The sequence below is a fragment of the Marmota monax genome, unplaced genomic scaffold (assembly GCF_021218885.2).
Source record: "Marmota monax isolate L192 unplaced genomic scaffold, Marmota_monax_Labrador192_F-V1.1 WCK01_AAM20220418_F8-fsc00275, whole genome shotgun sequence".
NCBI lineage: Eukaryota > Metazoa > Chordata > Mammalia > Rodentia > Sciuridae > Marmota > Marmota monax.
Genome location: NW_026691942.1, coordinates 749748 through 767433, shown reverse-complemented (window position 1 = coordinate 767433; position 17686 = coordinate 749748). Strand labels below are relative to the sequence as shown.

The 17686-nt window shown below is 49.2% G+C and overlaps 1 protein-coding gene across 3 annotated transcripts in view; it reads left to right on the top strand.

Moving 5' to 3' along the window:
• Ptprn2 (protein tyrosine phosphatase receptor type N2) overlaps positions 1 to 17686 on the top strand; it is a 769678-nt gene that overhangs the window by 178535 nt on the left and 573457 nt on the right. For all 3 annotated transcript variants that reach the window (XM_046427071.2, XM_058574871.1, XM_058575062.1), the window contains exon 3: positions 3018 to 3131. In XM_046427071.2, coding sequence (XP_046283027.1) covers positions 3018 to 3131 — 114 coding nt within the window. The remainder of the gene's footprint in view (positions 1 to 3017; positions 3132 to 17686) is intronic.

Sequence of the window (17686 nt, the reverse complement as noted above, 5' to 3'; positions counted from 1 at the left end):
TCAAGTTGCTGGGATTACAGGTTGAACCACTGCACCTACATAATCCATTCTGGTTTTTCCCACATTTTTAATTGGTGCATTACAGTTGTACATCATGGTGGGACTTGTTACGTATTTGCACATGCACACAAGATAACAGTATAGTTTGGCCAATATCATTCCCCAGTATTCTATTTCTCCTTTCTCTTCCATTCTCTTTCCCCCTTCCTCTATTCTATTTATCTCCCTTTGATTTTCGTGAGACACCCCCACCCCCGCCTTTTCTTTTCTGATCTCCTGTGATTTTCATGGTTTGTGGGATGTTTGCACTGTGAGCCTAGGTACAGTGGTGGAACTCAGACACCCTCAGTTCACACAGCGCCAGTTCTTGAAGGAGAGACAGACCCTCAGCCTGAGAGTCTCACAGTTGGGCTCAAGGTGTTCAGTCCATCAGGAGGCCGCCTGGGGGAGGTCAGCCAGGTTCAATCTTGGGGTCCTCGGTTGGTGGGAGGCCCCCTGGGGACACTGAGACACCATTCTGAAGGATCGCCTTTCAGGCAGTCCTGAGAGTGATCAAACACCCAGGTGCCAAGAGCCTGATGTGGCCATGCCAGTCCTTGGGACAGTTCTAGGGGTGAAACTGGCCTGGACAGGTGTGGTGGCTTGTCAAGCTGGCTCCTCTGCGGTGGCCCCCGTCTCCCCCTCTGAGTCTCAGGAGCCTCCGCTGTCAGATTTAGGTTCCCTTCTTCAGTTTTTTTTTCTGGTCTTAGTCTCTGATATAGTCCAGGGGCAAAGAAAATCAATGATTAATCAAATCTCAACTTTCAAATTAGTAAACAAAATTAGTTAATTTTAAAGTAGAAATAACATCATGTGTTTAACATTCTAACTGTATGTTCAAAGGGGAAATTCAAGGAAGTCTAATAACACTATTCTGAGAATACATTCATAACATTGTGTGCAAAAAATCAGGTTTAAGGAATGATACCTTTGTACTTCAGACAAAGAAATAGCTTGTTTAGAAAGTTCCAGAATAGATATGACTCACCTTTGGCTGACTTTCCTTATGAAACCCTGAAGGATTGCAAGTGCTTCCTTGGGGAGCGATTCCTTACCGTGGCTCGGGAGTGCTTAGACACCCCGAGACACCCTGGTCAAGTGTGCACTACCGAGCCCCACATGGCTCTGGTTGCCAGTGCACAGGCAGCCGTTGGCTGAGGCTTTGCCGGCCCTGACCCAGAACTTCATCTCCACAGGGCAGTGTTTCCTTGGCATGAATGAGTGCCAGCTGCGCTGATCCTGTGTGTTGAGTGCTGCGCTGGGCACCGTGGGCAAGGGAGCCTTCTTCAGGGCCCTGGCCTGGGCCCCCTTCCTCATTTGTGAAGATGGGGTGGGTCCCGCTCAGTGTTCCCACGTGTCATGGCTCTACCTGAGGAGGAGAGTTCTAGGTGTGCTCAAAGACTTCTTTACTTTCGCCCTCCTCCCTTCTTCCTCTCCTTCCCCGCCCTGACCACACAGCACCACGCACTGTTCCTCTCTCTGACATGTGGAGGAGTGCGGATGCATGCTCGTGGCCGTGTGCAACGCAGCACGACAGCTGTGCTGGGACAGGGGGTGGGGCGCCCTGTCCCCACAGCAGTTGTCCCGGGAGCCTCGGTGGCTTTACTTTGAGTGAGGGCTGGGACGGGGCAGTGTGGTGGTCCCTGCTGGGGAGGACCGGCAGCTGGCATAGCTCCTGTTCTGCTGGGCCGGCCCCTTATGGAATTCTCCCGTCTGCACAGTCCCACGGAGATGATGTGGTGTTGTGATTCCTGAGTTTGCTTTCTTTCCGTCGCAAGGCAGTCGGTGCAGAGCACGGATGTCGTATCACACCAGCAACTGAGGCAGTGGGCAAATGTGCTCCTACCGATCCAACTTGTTGCATTTGAATGGCCTTCTTCAGCCATACTGCAGTGAAGCTGTCACGGACAATAGGGGACCTTCCCTTCTGTGGCTGGGGTCTGCAGATGGCTGCTGGTGTGGGAAGCAGAGCCCTGAATTCCTCCTTTGTTAGTCATAGAAGGTGATTTGGATGTTTGACACCCCCCACCCCAGGAAGCTTGTCACAGAGTGAACAGTTCGCTGGAATAAAGACTAATTAGGGCCTAAATTAATTAGAAGGTGTGGCTTGGAAGGATGTTAACAGCAGTCGTCCCCTTACTACTGCAGTGGGCCCCGACTTCTGTCTCGGAGAGCAGGCCAGGCGCTCTGTGCTCTGCAGGGCTTCCGCCAATCCTGGGGCCTCTGAAGTGAACACTTATGTTTCCTGGGCGCTCTGTTTTCACCTGCAGAATTGGCCCTGAAGGCGACTGACTTTTTGTCACGAGGTTGTCAGCAGCAAGTTTCAAAAGTAAAAAAAAAAAAAAAAAATGTGATTTAAGAGTGAGAGATATGGGGGAGAGGCTGGGCACCCAGTGAGAAGCAGATGGAAGCCCACACTGCACTGGCTTCACAAGTTCTCTCTAACTTTACACTCACGTTCTCCATGATGCTCAGTTTTTAACTTTTATTTCATTTTACTTTTTTACCTTTCAATTAACGTGTGTGTGTGTGTGTGTGTGTCATTATTTTGTTAAAATTCTTTTTAGGGTACAGGACTGTAAAGTGTATTCTGACATATTATACATACACAGTGAGGATCCCCTTCTGGTGGTGTATGTGATGTGAGTCACGCTGGTCGTGCATCCGTACATGAACACAGGAAAGTGATGTCTGTTCATTACACTGTCTTCCCTGTTCCCTCCCCCCGCCTTCCCTTCATTTCCCTCTGTCTAATCCAGTGAACTTCTACGCTCACCTTCACCCCCTTGTGTGTTAGCGTCTGCATATTTGGTCTTTTTTATTTAAGCAAATCTTCACTTTGCAAATGCTTCTGGATTGGAATTGTTCTCACGTAGTGTGAACGGGTTTCAAAGCCTCAGGACAGTGTGTGGGACCTGTCTACTTCCTGAACATGAGCCCTCAAATTCCCCCTCTTCTCTGCCTTCCTCTTCCTGCAGATGGACTGTTCGGGAGGTGCCAGAAGATTCCAGCTGTGGATACCTACCGTTATGACGCATCTCCACTGGCTCTGCAGCACCTGAGGGCCACCTTGCAGAAGCTCTCCCGCACAGGTAGGTAGGCAGGCGGGGCCCTGCCCGGCCAGGCCTGCACTCTGCAGGGGCTTTGCTGAGTACCTGGGCCTCCGGTCGGGGCAAAGTTAGGGTCCTGGTATCCAGGAGAGGCCCGTAGGGCTTGCACCAGGGAAGGGGGAGCCCCATGGTGACTGGTCTCAGGGTCAGGAAACTTGGCCTGCTCCTGTGTGCTTGGGATTTCAGGGGTGAGGGACACTAGGATGTGACGTGTGCAGCCAGAGTTCAGCCCTGAGGGGGTCTGCCTGGCCAGCTGTCCTCGTGTGGTGTTCTGTCCTATGATTTTGTTGTAGGAAATTCGTGTTCCTTCCTCTGTTTACTTCACTGGGGTGCTAAGAAGATGATTATCAAAATCACAGTAATTTAAAAATAATTAATTTTGCTGCATACCTGATTCATATATGTATACTTTTGCTTTGTGTGTGTACTTTTGAATTGAGGGGCACTGTCTCATGAGACTGGCCTTATCCTCACTTGTTACTAAGAATAAGTCTCGCCTGGGCACGGGCCAGTCTGAGGCCACATGCAGCATCACAGCCCAGAGTGTGACTGGTGAAATCCATGTCTCTCAGGGTCAGGGTTTGACTATCCTGGCAGCCAGCCTGGAGGTGGGAGCCAGGAGCTGGCATCGGGGCCTGGACCATGCCTCCACACTTACTCCAGGGCCACCTGCTCCCCAGGAGCTCCGCTGCTCCATGGACAGCTGTGGTCAGCAGGACGGGAGACACTTCTCGGCCTGCTTTTGATGCTCCACAGGTGCACTGGAGTTCTGCAGACTGGCTTCCATTAGTTCCTTAAGCCCAGGTCTTTGGGCCAGGGCACGCACTCTCCCTGCGGTGCTGACTTTCGGGATTTATTCAGGGAACTGGAACCACTCAGGCCCTGTGTGTGCATACTAGGGACCCCGTCCTGCTGCGGGGGAGCTGGCCAGCTTCTGGGTTCCTGTTTTGTGCCTGGAGCTCAAAGCCCCACAGCAGGCGGCGAGGACAGGAAGGCTTTGGAGGGCGGGGAGGCTAAGGTAAGCTGGAGCACACAGGGTGGCTGGGCTGCTTGCAGCCTTGACCTCAATGGTGAGGGGCTGCAGCCACCCTCCCCAGAAGACAAGATCGTGCCTCTGTTGTGTGTTTGGGTGGTGTTCACCCTATCTCCCCTGATTTTTACTTGATACCTTGATACCCTGCGACGTAGATCATGAGACGCAGAGTTAACCATGTAATATAGCTGGGAGCATGTTCATATCACATGAGTGATGTGGAATGTCCAGCCCTGCTTCCGCAGGCAGTGTGGGCTGCCTTAGCACCCCTTCTTCCACTACCCACTGCATACCTCTCTCCCCTCAGGGAGTCTCCACTTGTCATGGCTCCCCACCTGGGGCACACAGGCCATGCTGGGCATTCTGGCGGTCAGTAGTGCTGCATGAATTGGTCTCTTACAGTTCCCGTTGACTCGGTCCTGGACATGAAGTGCTAGAGGCACTATGCGTTTCTGATGTGATTCTCCTTCCTGGTCAATGTAGCTAGTGGGTCACACTGCACGGAAGTGACGGAGGCCTCCCCATTTCCCCCTTGGCTCTCTGACCCATACGTCCTGGCCGTGGGAAATAGTACCCATCGTATTGGAGGCTCCTGAGGACCCTGCCCAGCCCTGCAGGGTGCTGCCACCTAGCAGGAGCTGCCAAAGTATCTTCAGAAGCCACCCACCCTCAAAAAGCCAGCTTTCAGATGGTTGCGAGCAGTGAAAGGTCACAGAATCCTGTGGGCCTGGGCCCACTACTGTACCTCCTGGGAATTCTTTGTCAAAAGGTGTGTTGGCCTTTTGGACACTGTGGGTCCACAAGGATGCAGTTTGGCAAGGTAGGGCATGCAGGGAGGGCAGATCTGTATGCAGAGTGGTGTCTGCCGCAGAAAGGTGCTGTCCCTTCCGTAAGAGGTCCGGTGAGATCCACCTGCCATCGGGTTGCTGACTGGTGGTACCATGCTGGGACTCAGAGTCGATACCCTGTAACTTAAATCATGAGATGCAAAGTCAACCACATGATATATGTCTGATGCTGGCAGACTGGACCTGCAGCAGTGGGTGAAACCAGGTCAGCTTCAGTGAGGCTCATGTTGCTCAGCCTAAGCCTAACCTCCAGCCCTGCCACTATGGCCACGTAGTTCATGAGCACAATGGGAAACGGCAGGGTGGCTGGGGAAAGAGGCCCACTGGCATCCACAGAAAGGGTCATCTGATCTTTCTGATTGGTAAAGTCCTCTCCTGAGGTCACCCTGTGGTGAGCATTCATATGGGAGACACAGACCTGTGCATCTGGACCCATCCAGAGAAGTCCACGGACCTTTTCTCCCTGTATCCTTATCACCAATTTCCAATCATATTCTTTCTGACTCCCTGACCATCCTGCCAAACAGCTGGCCACAGCCTGGGTCAGTGTGTGATTGTGAGAGGCCATTTCTCCCTCTAAGGAGAGTGAACAGCCAGCTTAATGCTCAAGGTCCTTCCCCCAAGATGATTTTTCCTCACTGCTGTCCTTTGGGGGTTCTCCATGAGGGGAGGAGTACAGTATTTCAGCTGTCCACTCCTGGTGGTGCCTGCACATCTGCAGAACCCACCCCCGAGTCTGCGACCCACAGGGAGTGGCTGCTGATGCCAACCCATAAGCCAGGGAGGAGGCCGCGCAGCCCTGTGGCCCTTGGCACCTGGCCTCCTTTCTGTGCAGGTGGGTGTCTTCAGGGCGTGCTGCACCCTGGTTCTTACCTGCCTCTTCTGTTTGGAGAGGTGTCTTGTAAGCATGCTCAGTGAGGCTCAGTTAGTTCCAAGTAAAGTCTTTGTGCTAGTGTTGCGGAAAGCTCAGTCCTTGTCCTGGATGCCAATCCACTAACCAGGACATGGCTTTGAGAAAAAGGAAAAAGGTTTTTCCAGAGAGTACGATTCTGCTCAGGAACAGGGGGCTTTTGAAGAGGTGATTCAAAGGTACCTTCCATGTGTTCTCTGTTGGAGTTATAATCAACTTGTTATTTTAGGAGATAGTCATTTCTGAGATCTTCTAGAACTATCCCCCAAATCTGGATTAATTCATGCCTGTGGTGGGTGTGTGCTCAGTGACAGATAACTGTGCCTAGGGTGGGGAAGGAAGGTAATCCTATTTTCCCTGAGATTAGGGAGGGTGGAAGAGATCAGTGAGGAGCAAGGAAAGAGGAAGAGAAAGAAACATGTTTATTTAAAAAATAAATTGCAGGTGGGGTTGTAGCTCAGTGGCAGGACGCTTGCCTCGCACGCACACTTGAGGCCCTGGGTTCGATCCTCAGCACCACATAAAAATAAATAAAGGTATTGTGTCATTCTACAACTAAAAAAAAACGCAGTGACAGAGCAGCAAGGACTATATTCAGAGCATAAAGTACACCCCTGTTACAATAGTCTGTGGTTCATTTCAGCCTTTAACAAGGCCCAGTGCCAGAAAGGGAGTGTTTATCCAAAGTCCTGAGGTCTGTGCTTGGAGTCACCCATCGACGGCTTTCCTATCTGCCACCGAGATCCTCTGGCATGAAGCATCTTACCATTACAGGAGTCCATGCTACTTCCCGGACCTCAGGTCCAAGCCGCTTCTCATCAGTGTAATGGGCCGCAGTGGTGTCCTGTGGGAAGAAAAGGCAGTTGAGGTCCCTGAGGTCAGATAGTCACAGAGGGCTGAAGGGTCAGGATTGATGTAGGCAGTGATGACATATTTACTGCTGGCCCTTCCAGGAGAGATCGAGCTGCCTCTGATGGTCTTTCCTGCAAGTAGAGGGAAAGCTTCCTCGAGCCAGTAGCTGTGTAGAGGGTACCAGGGGTGTGTTAATCTGCTCCAGCAGAGAGACCGCATCAAGTGCAGCAGCTGCAGTGGGCACTGCCATCTGCTTGGGTCTGCTGTAACACTGACATTCTCCAAGATCCATTAATCCTCAGGGATATTCAGAGGTGAGGTGGCTGGATTATGAAGGCTATAATATAGTCAGTGCAACCTAGTTTCAGTGGACTTAACTGTAGGCAGGTGGACTGTGGCTGGAGGAGGGGTGCCTCTTCCCTGTGGCCAATTCCCCTTCTCCCTGTCTCTCTGCTTCCTGGCTACCCTATCTTGAAGCTTCCTTTCACCACACCCTTCTGCCATGTGCTACCTCATCTTCGGCTCAGAGCAACGGAGGCAACCCACCAGGGACTGATCTCTGAAACTTGAGCCCAAATGAACTTTCCTTCCTCTAAATCGTTCCTGTGTGAGCCATGAAGATTCTGTGAATTCCTGACTACATCGATCTGACTCACACGTTCTGGAAAGGGAAGTGACTACAGAATGGGTCTGGGAACCTATGAATGGACCTGAGCTAAAACTTCACAGGTCACCTCATGTCCATGAGGTCCTACTCTAACTAACCACAGTGACGTTTTGGGTTCCCTGGACTCAGGATCAGTTCAGATCCAGGGTCCAGCAGTGGAAAGCCTTGTGATGTCTCTTGCCTGCACAGTCACCCTGGCAAGGGGCTGCAAGTCCCCTTGGTGGAAGCTGGGGAGATCAGCAGGGCGCATTCTTGCTGTGTAGCTGGGTCCTGCTGGAAGGGAACCTGCTCCTCCATTCCGTTCATAGGGCTCTGGGTCTGTGAGATGGGCCAAGGCCAGGAACTGACTGGGACTTTGGCTGTCTGGGCGATTCAGGTCAGTGTCTGCTCAGTAGATGTCTGCACAGAGCCACAGGGCATTTGAAGGGTGCCCCTCTATTTCATATCCAGGAGCAGTCTAACAATGCTAAAGGTCACTGTGAGTCAGACTCTTTAATAACTGCTTTGTGGTACTCCCATCCACCTTTCTGTAGCACATAAGTGCTACCACTTGGCATTGCCGCCCCAAATCCCATTGTCCCCAGTGCCCTTGAGGTCCCAGATGGCTAGCAACAGTTCCCACACTAACCTCTGAATGGTGAGAAATGTTACTACAGAGCTTTTCAAGGGTGGTGGGACCGCCTTGTGAATCCACTTCCTGTAGTCGTGGTGGGACATGTGCCCTGGGCAATCCCAGGTCATCAGCAGGTCTTTGTGTAGATCCACTCTGGCATTCCAGGCTTCCTCTGCCTTTGGACGCTTGCTTTTGAGGCCAGGGAAGCCCTGGATTTCAGCCTCATTTCATGTAGAGCCCTTTTGGATCCACATCTATGACAGCCAACCGTGGACACGGCAGGGCCATCTAGTCCCTCAGCCTGAGACACCAAGTGGAGGATCTACACTTAGTGGGCCATGAAATGAATTTGACCTGACTCCACTTCTGCTCATTCCCCTTTGACCTTAAGATTTGTTCCACACTTTGTACCCAGGTGTCTGTTGATGCAAATGGGTGAAACCACATGATCCTCTAATGTGACTTGAGCTCTCTGTTGGACCATGCCTTGCACCTTACCCTCTGGGCCTGCAGGGACTTGAGTCCAGGTGTAGTCTGGAAGCCAGGGGAGGGTGAGGCAGGGGGTCCTGTGGGTCAGCAGGGCAATCCCCTCAGGCAGAGAAGTTTCAGGTTCCATCAGGAAAGTCAGATTACCCTCAGCAGGAGAAAGGGATGCTTTCAAGGAAACTTGGTGAACTTTAGGGGCAGGTGCACAAGAGGATGCAGACACAGGTGTAGGTCTCTACGCTGATGACATAGATGACGTGTAGATAGGCTCCTGAAGGCCATGCTGTCTGTTCTCCCTGCCCCGCCCCTGGGAAGCTGAGGGCAGAGCCCTTTCTCTGGGAGTAGCTATAGTTTGATGATCCCCTACTCTGGGCTCTCTCTACTGCCTCCTCAACTGTCACCCATTGGGTTCGAGTGCTCACATGGCTGACAGTTGTGCTCTGAGGTGAGAAAGGGCCACCACCCGTGCCTGGCCAGAGCATCTATTCGTGGTTTCACTGGAAGCTCTTGAGGCATGCCTGCCCTTTGGTTTCACCATGAGCCCAGATGGACCTTTCTGGTTCCCATGTTGCCGGATCTTGCTCGGGAAAGCAGATCTTCTTTGTGGAGAATGGTATATACATGTGCTGCCTAAGCTCCCACCTACTGCCGGCTTGGCTGAATATCCTCAAATGCTTTGTAGACTGTGGACATGAGTGCTGGAGCCTGATAGCCTGGCTCTGTCCTCAGGGGGCACCTCTAGTTCCTGAGTGGACAGGTGAATGTCTTCTCCAGTGCTCATGGAAATGCAAAGCGATTGGAGTCCTGCTTCTGAGGAAAAACAGTTCTAGGCCTAGACCCATGGAGCAGACTGAGAAGACGACAAAAGCCACTCGGGGAAGATAACTGCACGTTTTACCTTTAAAATTGTGCTGTGGCGAGCGTCTCTGGATCTGACCTTGCCTCCAGGTTGTCATGGCTGCACCTTGACTTTACTCATCTGACGCCCAGCCAGGGTGTCATGAGAACAGACCCCACTGGACCAGAGAAGAGCCACAGCCTCTAGGTCCTCTGCCACTTGGAGAGGAGACGTGCTGGCCTGTGACTCCACCCGCTCCACCCGCCTCGGCTGCAGAGCCACCTGTCCACTGGCTGCACATTGACACGTTCTCATCAAATTCCTCTCTGAAGATGTTGGATTTAATTGTGCACAAATGACAGAAGGCACTGCAAGGAAGATCGGGGTGATATTCCAAGCACAGAAGCTGAGCAGCTTGGACCAGGACAGGGTTTGCTCCCCTAAGTCTCCCAGTTTTTCTTTTTCCCTTAGTTGGGAAGTTGTGTGATACAAACTGGTCTTGCTCACATGCTGAGCCTGCATGTTGGCCCCAGCTATACCACGGAGCACAGAGTTTGTCTCAGAAACCTTGAGGGCTTTCATGGTTCCACCTGAGTGAACTACTTACTCCTGCATGGAGAGGCTCATGTGCACTACAGCCAGGTTAGAATGAGGCTCATGGGGAAACCAAAGGAGGTAAGCACTGTCCTCACCAAAGACAGCTCTCTCCACTTGTGCTGTGGCCCAGCTCCACAGAGCCAGTCCATCTGCGCGTTATTTAAATAAGGTGCTGTTTCCTCTTCTCTTCCAAAGACAGTACAGTACAAGGTGAAAAACAAGTTCAGCGAGACTTCCAAGAAGAGCAGACTTGGAAGATGCCTGTCTGGAAGATTCATCTTCTCCGTCTTTTCAGACTTCAGCCCTGATATAACGACTCGATTATGGTCACCACTCCAGGGTGCTGGGGATTCCACGTCTCCAGGCTGGATCCTTGCCCTGGCCAGCCTGACGTGAGGAGGATCCCTGAGTAGGGAGGTTTCCAGATTCCCTAAGTGAATCTTCCCAGAAATAGCATGGGAAGCAGGCTGCTGGCCACGGGCCTCTGTCCCGTCTGTCAAGACTGCTGCTTGGAGTTGTGACTGGTGGCCTCTGACGGACAGCTTCATGCTGTGCCTTCAGGGAGCCTTCCACACAGAGGAGGAAGGGACATGGGGCTTAGATGTGTGATGTTCTTCTGCCACACAAATGTTTACATCAGGGAACAAATATGGTCGCTCGTTTTCACCACTTTGTCTATTACACGGGCAGACACACTTCTCCCACATATTAAATTTTTTAAAGTACATTTCACGTCTTCTGACAAGCCATTAAAATTCAGTATTTGAATGTCATTGATGGTATGCAATTTGCTGTCATGAGAACAACTATAGATTTATTTGCTGGCAAGACTCTCCTGATTTATTGAGCTATATGTCAAAAGCAGAAAGCAGAAAATCAAAATTATGAAAAAAAAAAGCAACATAGTGTCATGATTCCTTAACAGAGAGTGAAAAAACCACCTCCATAAACAATGCAGAATGGAACAAACGGTATTGGCCACAGTGGGTCCTGGCCGCCCTGGCCATCTCCAGAGTGCTGGCTGTGGTGATGGCCCCTGCTCCCGGGCTCCTCTCACTCTCCTGTCTGCTACTGAAACACCGTCCCACTGCCCTGGGAGGCAGGAGGCAGTCCCTTCTGCTGAGGTCCTGCTGAGACCCGGCCCTCCCCCCTCCAGCTGCCTCGTGGTGGCCAGGGCCCTGTGCAGATCCAAGCCTGCTGTCATACAGAGGACCTTCCCAGTCCGTCCTTCTTCCCTGCCACTGGGTTGATTTCCTGGGTAATGCTCACCTCCTTCCAGCAGCGGTCCCTGCTCTCTACAGGGATTTCTGATCTGGCCCTCCTTGGTCACTTCTGCGCCCCGGAACATGGTGTCCAGCACTCATCAGGTCCTGATCCTTGTGGCTTAAACGTGTGAGCTGACAGATCGCAGTGACCTGGAATAACCCAGAAGAGGCGTTCTACTTTGGACAGGCCCTCCCTGAGCTGCAGGTGGGAGCTTGACCTGACTCATCTCCGAGGAGAAGCAGCTCTGTGGTTGTATCACAAGCCTGGTTTTATTTGATTTTGTTTTTGAACTTCCTTTTTAGTATATGTTTTAACCTTTCTGTATGTGCAGGTGTCCTTGTGAATTTATACAGGAATTTAATAAATGTACCTTATTTATTTATTTTATGTTTTTTTTTTAATGTGGTGCTGAGGATCAAACCTGGCACCTCACCCACGTGAGGCAAATGCTTTACCACTGAGCCACAATCCCAGCCCCTATGCAGATATTTTTAAGTGCATCAGGACTTCAGAGTTTGTATTTATGCTTCTGAATATTTAAATTTCCTTACTTGCACCAGGAGAATGGTGGTTTTCCAGCAGATGGGGAGTGACCTGGCTACTCACTGCTTCACACTGCCTGACACACAGCCAGCCCCACATGGCAGTGACAGCATGCTCCCCCAGCCAGTGACCAAGGCCAGCTGAACGTGCATCTGCTGGGGGTTCCTCAGCGTGCACTGTCCTACGTTTGCTGGTGCTTGATGGCTGCCTTTGTCCGCTGTGTGGGCCACACACCGCATGGCACTTGTCTCCCTATACCCTACGCAGTCCCTCTTCCACAGTGACTAGTAGCTCCTGCCCCTGGCAGCTACATTGCCGATGTCCCTGGTTGCTGTGGCCACTGGGAGCGTGTCCTTGGATGCAGTCATAGGAAAGGCCAGGGGAGCAATGTTCCCAGTGTCTTGCCTGTTTTTTTGAAGTGTTCGTATCTTTCATACCTGGAGGCTGGTTCTTTTAGATGAAGATTCCTGGATCATATATCTTCTTCTAATTATCTTGAGTATGTTCCTGTATTCTTTTCTGGCAAAAAAATAAAGCACATGTTGTACTGAGAGGCGGGATCATCTCTATTTCCTTTCCAAGTGGTGCTCTTTTTGAGCTCTGAGAGGTCATTTCACACTCCTGTGTCGGCGGAGCTGTGAGCCTGCCCTGCAATATGATTTCAGCATATTCCTGTCACCTCAGGAAGAAGACTGGCAGCTGCCAGTATCATTCCCGGAACTGCTGCAGCTCTGTGCTCGATTCACTTTGCTGGGACGTTGGGTGAGAGTGGAATCATCCAGTCTGGCATTCTGGTCTGCTGGGCTCCTGCACCTGCACTGCGGTGTGTTGGTGGGTTTTGTGATCCCAGGAGATGTAAAGGTCATCAAGGAAGATCCCCACGACAAGATACTCCTGTCTGCAGTAGAAGGAGCATGGAGTTTTCTGCACCCCATCGTGGGGCAGGGTGCTGGACCAAGAGGAAGCCCAGTGTTGTAACTCCTCTGCCTCAGAGGAAGGGCTGGTACCAGAGGATGGGCTGAGAGGGCTGGAGTCTAACAGGTCCCCTTTCCAGTATATTAACCAGCTCACCACCTCACACGTGGCACCTGACATTATGCCGTGCAGGTTGACGAGTTTCCAGGTTGGCCAGATATTAAAGAACCGTAGGTTATCATTCAGGACAGGCCCACGCCAAGAGAAGTGAAGGCTGGCAGAGCGCACATATTCTGGTCCCCAGGAGGTGGGGCACTGAGCACGCAGCAGCATGAGCAGCGTGATCCTGAGAGCACCCTGGGTCCCCTTGCAGCTCACTGCTGCTGTGTGCCCTCACTGGGTACTCCACACTGACCCTGTGGTGCTTGCTCCCCTCCCACAGCCCACCTCTCCCAACCAGCTCTCGTGCTGCATCTTGTGCCGCTGTGGCTAGGCTGATCCCAGGCCATGCTCCTGGTTTCTGGTGCTGGGGTGGGGACAACAGCTGAAGAGCTGGGGGCCAGAGGTCGCTTAACGTATGGTCAAGGCAGAACAGATGCAGAAAATGCAACAGTGCCGTCCCAGGCCAGGGTGCCATTGGTAGACACAAGGGTGAACTTTAATTCACACGAAAGTCTTGCTGCAACACAGGAGCAGGAGTGAACACAGCGACCGGCCACGCGGCCTCATCCCTCTGGGGCCACACATGGCTCTGCTTCTGTGTGTCCGAGAATCCCAGTTCTGGCTTTAGACGATGTCGCACTGTTCGTGTGGGTCAAGGATATCCTCACCAACCCTCCCCTACTCCGACCATTAAAACTAGGTGGCTCACCTTGGCATGCTTTAAAAGCTAGCATTTTTTTTTTTTTCTGATGCAAACTGCTGGCAGCTGGAAGTTTGCTGGGGCCCCTTTGATACCCCAAATGTAGCACAAATCCGCTGTCTGATAGAGTAGGGAATTTTAAAGGCTTTGGGGCCAGTCTGTGCAGGGAAACTGCTGTCCTCTTGTGCAAAGAAAGTGATGGTTTCTCTTTCACTCTCTAGGATGGATGTCTGCACTTTGACTTTGATGTAGAGTTACTCAGATAGTGCAATCATATATACATATAGGGTATGATTAATTCTACTCATTCCTACCCCCATACTCCCCCCTTCTGTCTAATCCTAAGTGCTTCTATTTGTCCCTAGCCAACCCCTCTTATTATGAATGATTATCTGCATATCAGAGACAATGTTCAGTCTTTGGTTCTTCAGGACTGGCTTATTTTGGTTTAGCATAATATTCTCCAGTTCCACCCATTTACTGGCAAATGCCATAATTTCATTCTTCTTTATGGATGAGGAAAATTCCAATGTGTATATACACCACAATTTCTTCATCTGTTCATCTGTTGAAGGGCCCCTAGGTTGGTTCCATAGTTTAGCTATTGTGAATTGAGCTTGTGGAGGGTGCACATTGATACTGAGGGTGTATATCTTCTTTGTTCTGAGAAAGTCCCTACCACAACCTAATACTGCCAAGGAGTACACTACTGCTGTGGGGCCTGAAAACTCTTCCCTGGGCTTCCAGAATTGCTTTGGACAGAGATTCTGCGTTTCCACTCCCTGCCTTTCTCCATGTGAGTATGACTGTGGTTATCCTTCACCATAGTGAGGTCAGCACCCACGTGTCGAGGACCATCTTTTTAGTCTGGTAGGTCTTGGGACGTGGAGCACCTGCCTCAGAGGAGCCACAGACAACCTAGGAGGGACCACGCCATTTCCGACTTCGGGCTTCATGCTGGCATCCGATGAGACTTTAAGGCATCTTGGGACACTGGGAAATAGCGGTTCATACTTAAAACATTGCTTCCAGTTTGAAGACGTCGGGTTTAAGGCGTCTTTGGCTGTGGCTCTCAACACAAACTACGAATTTTGCCTTTTGATTTTAAAGTATGAGACTGGGAAGACTTCATTCCCATTTAGAACTTAAAAAGCTTAAAGTTTGATTTAGGGTTTTTGGTGTTAATGGAAAAACCTGATTGGGAGGTGGGCTCCATCTGCTCTTGAACACCCCCGAGTAGGGACAGTCTTTGTCTCATAGGGCTCATTTCATACCCGAGAGCGTTAGATGCCTCCACAGAGGTGGAAACTGAGCCTTTGGGCATCCAGGAGCCCTGGCATCTCTGACGGAAGCAGGCAGAGGGGCATGGTCTCCACCGCTGGCTATGGACTGGAGCCTTGTCCTAAACCTTGCTCAAAGCTATGTGGGTCATGGAGACAATCAGGCTTTTATTCTCTGAAATAATTCACATTATTGGCTGTGTATTACTTGCCTTATCAAATAAAAGCCTTGGGACTCATGTGGGCAGATAATTATGAATCGATTTCTGGGCCTCTCATTTTGGAAATGGATTTTACACTCCTCCTCCTCTTTTCCCCTCCTTTCATCTCTCTCTCTCCTCAAGTTAAACTTCCCTGTGATTTCACAGGGCTGTGGAGCTGTTCACTGGCCGCGCCAGTAAATGGTAGAGTCGTATGAAGAAGTCACTTTTATCTGAAGTCAGGAATTGAATTACAGAGTGCAGGGACATTGGCATAGACAGAGAATTTCATTCAACACTGTATTCGGCCTCTGAAGATGATTGCAAACCAGAAGCAGTAAGTCTTATTCTCGGGCTTTGAGCTGCAATGTCAGGTCGTTTATTTATTGACTTTTTGTTCTTTTAATGAATGAGGTCAACGCAACGAACTTCCCTCTTAGCACTGCCTTGATGTCCCAGAGGTTTCGATAAGTGGTATCAGAGTTCTCATTTACCTCTCAGAATTGTTCTCATCTCCTCCCTGATGGCTTCTGTATCCATGCGTCATTCAGTCTCCAGGTGTGGGAGTAGCTTCTCTTTTTACTTTTATTATTGATTTCTAATGTCATCCCATTATGGTCTGATAGAATGCAGGGTAGTATCTCTATATTTCTGTATTTTCTAAGACTGGCTTTGTGGTGTAACATATGGTCTATTTTGGAGAAGGACACATGTGCTGCTGAGAAGAAAGTATATTCACTTGTTGATGGGTGGAATATTCTATATATGTCTGTTAAGTCTAAATGATTGATTGTGTTATTGAGTTCTATAGTTTCTTTCTTTAGTTTTTGTTTAGAAGATCCATCCAGTGGTGAGAGAGGTGTATTAATGTCACCGTGTATTATTGTGTTGTGGTTTATTTGGTTCTTGAATTTGAGATAAGTTCGTTGGACATAAGTAGATGCCCCATTGTTTTCTAGAGGCGTATGATCAACCCAAACGTGAATCAAGAGGACATACACAGTTTAAAAAGATCAATTTCCAGCAAGGAAACAGAAGATGCCATCAAAAGTCTACCAACCAAGAAAAGCCCAGGAACAGATGGATTCATAGCTGAGTTCAACAAGACCTACAAAGAAGAATTAATACCAATACTCCTCAAATCATTCCATGAAATGGAAAAGGAGTATCTTCCTGATACCAAAATCAGGCAGAGACATGTCAAGGAAAGAAAATTTCAGATCAATATCACTGATGAACACTGGTACAAAAATTCTCAATAAAATTCTGGCAAACTGCATACAAAAACATATTTAAAAAATAGTGCATCATGATCAAGTGGGGTTCATTCTAGGGATGCAAGGTTGGTTCAACATACGGAAATCAATAAATATGATTAATCACATCAATAGACTTAAAGATAAGAATCATGATTATATTGATGCAGAGAAAGCATTTGACAAAGCATTTGACAAAATACAGCACCCTTTCGTGTTCAAAACACTAGAAAAACTAGGGATAGTAGGAACATACCTCAACATTGTCAAAGCTATCTATGTAAACCCAAGGCCAACATCATTCTAAATGGAGAAAAATGGGAAGCATTCCCTCTAAAAACTGGAGCCAGACAGGGATGCCCTCTGTCACCACAGTCCTTGAAACTCTAGCCAGAGCAATTAGATGAAAGAAATAAATGGGATACAAATAGGAAAAGAAGAACTCAAACTATCATTTGCTGATGACATGATTCTATCCTTAGAGGATCCAAAAAACTCCACCATAAAACATTCAACAAAGTAGCAGGATATAAAATCAATACCCATAAATAAAATGCATTTCTATACGTCAGTGATGAATCCTCTGAAGGAGAAATTAGGAAAACTACCCCATTTACAATAGCCTTAAATAAACTAAAATACTTGGGAATCAACTTAACGAAAGAGGTGAAAGACCTCTACAATGAGAACTACAGAACACTAAAGAAAGAAATTTAAGAAGACCTTACAAGATGGAAAGATCTCCCATGCTCTTGGAAAGGCAAAATTACTGTTGTCAAAATGGCCATACTACCCAAAGCACTATAGAGATTTAGTGCAATTCCAATTAAATTCCCATTGTCGTTCCTTATAGAAATTGATAAAGCAGTCATGAAATTCATTTGGAAAAATAAGAGACCCAGAATAGCTAAAGCAATTCTTAGTAAGAAGAGTGAAGCAGAGGGCATCACAATACCAGACCTTAAGCTATACTACGGAGCACTAGTAGCTAAAACAGCATGGTATTGGCACCAAAATAGACATGTAGACCAATGGTGCAGAATAGAAGACACACAGACAACCCACATAAATACAGTTATCTCAATACTAGATAAAGGTGCCAAAAACATGCATTGGAGAAAATATAGCCTCTTTAACAAATGGTTCTGGGAGAACTGGAAATCCATATGCAGCAAAATGAAAATAAACCCTATATCTCACTAGGCACAAATTTCAACTCAGAGTGGATCAAGGACCTAGGAACTAGACCAGAGACCCTGTGCCTAATGAAGGAAAAAGTAGGCCCCAGTCTTCATCACGTCAGATTAGCCCTGACTTCTTTAACAAGACTCCTAAAGCGCAAGATACGAAATCAAGAATTAATAAAGGGAT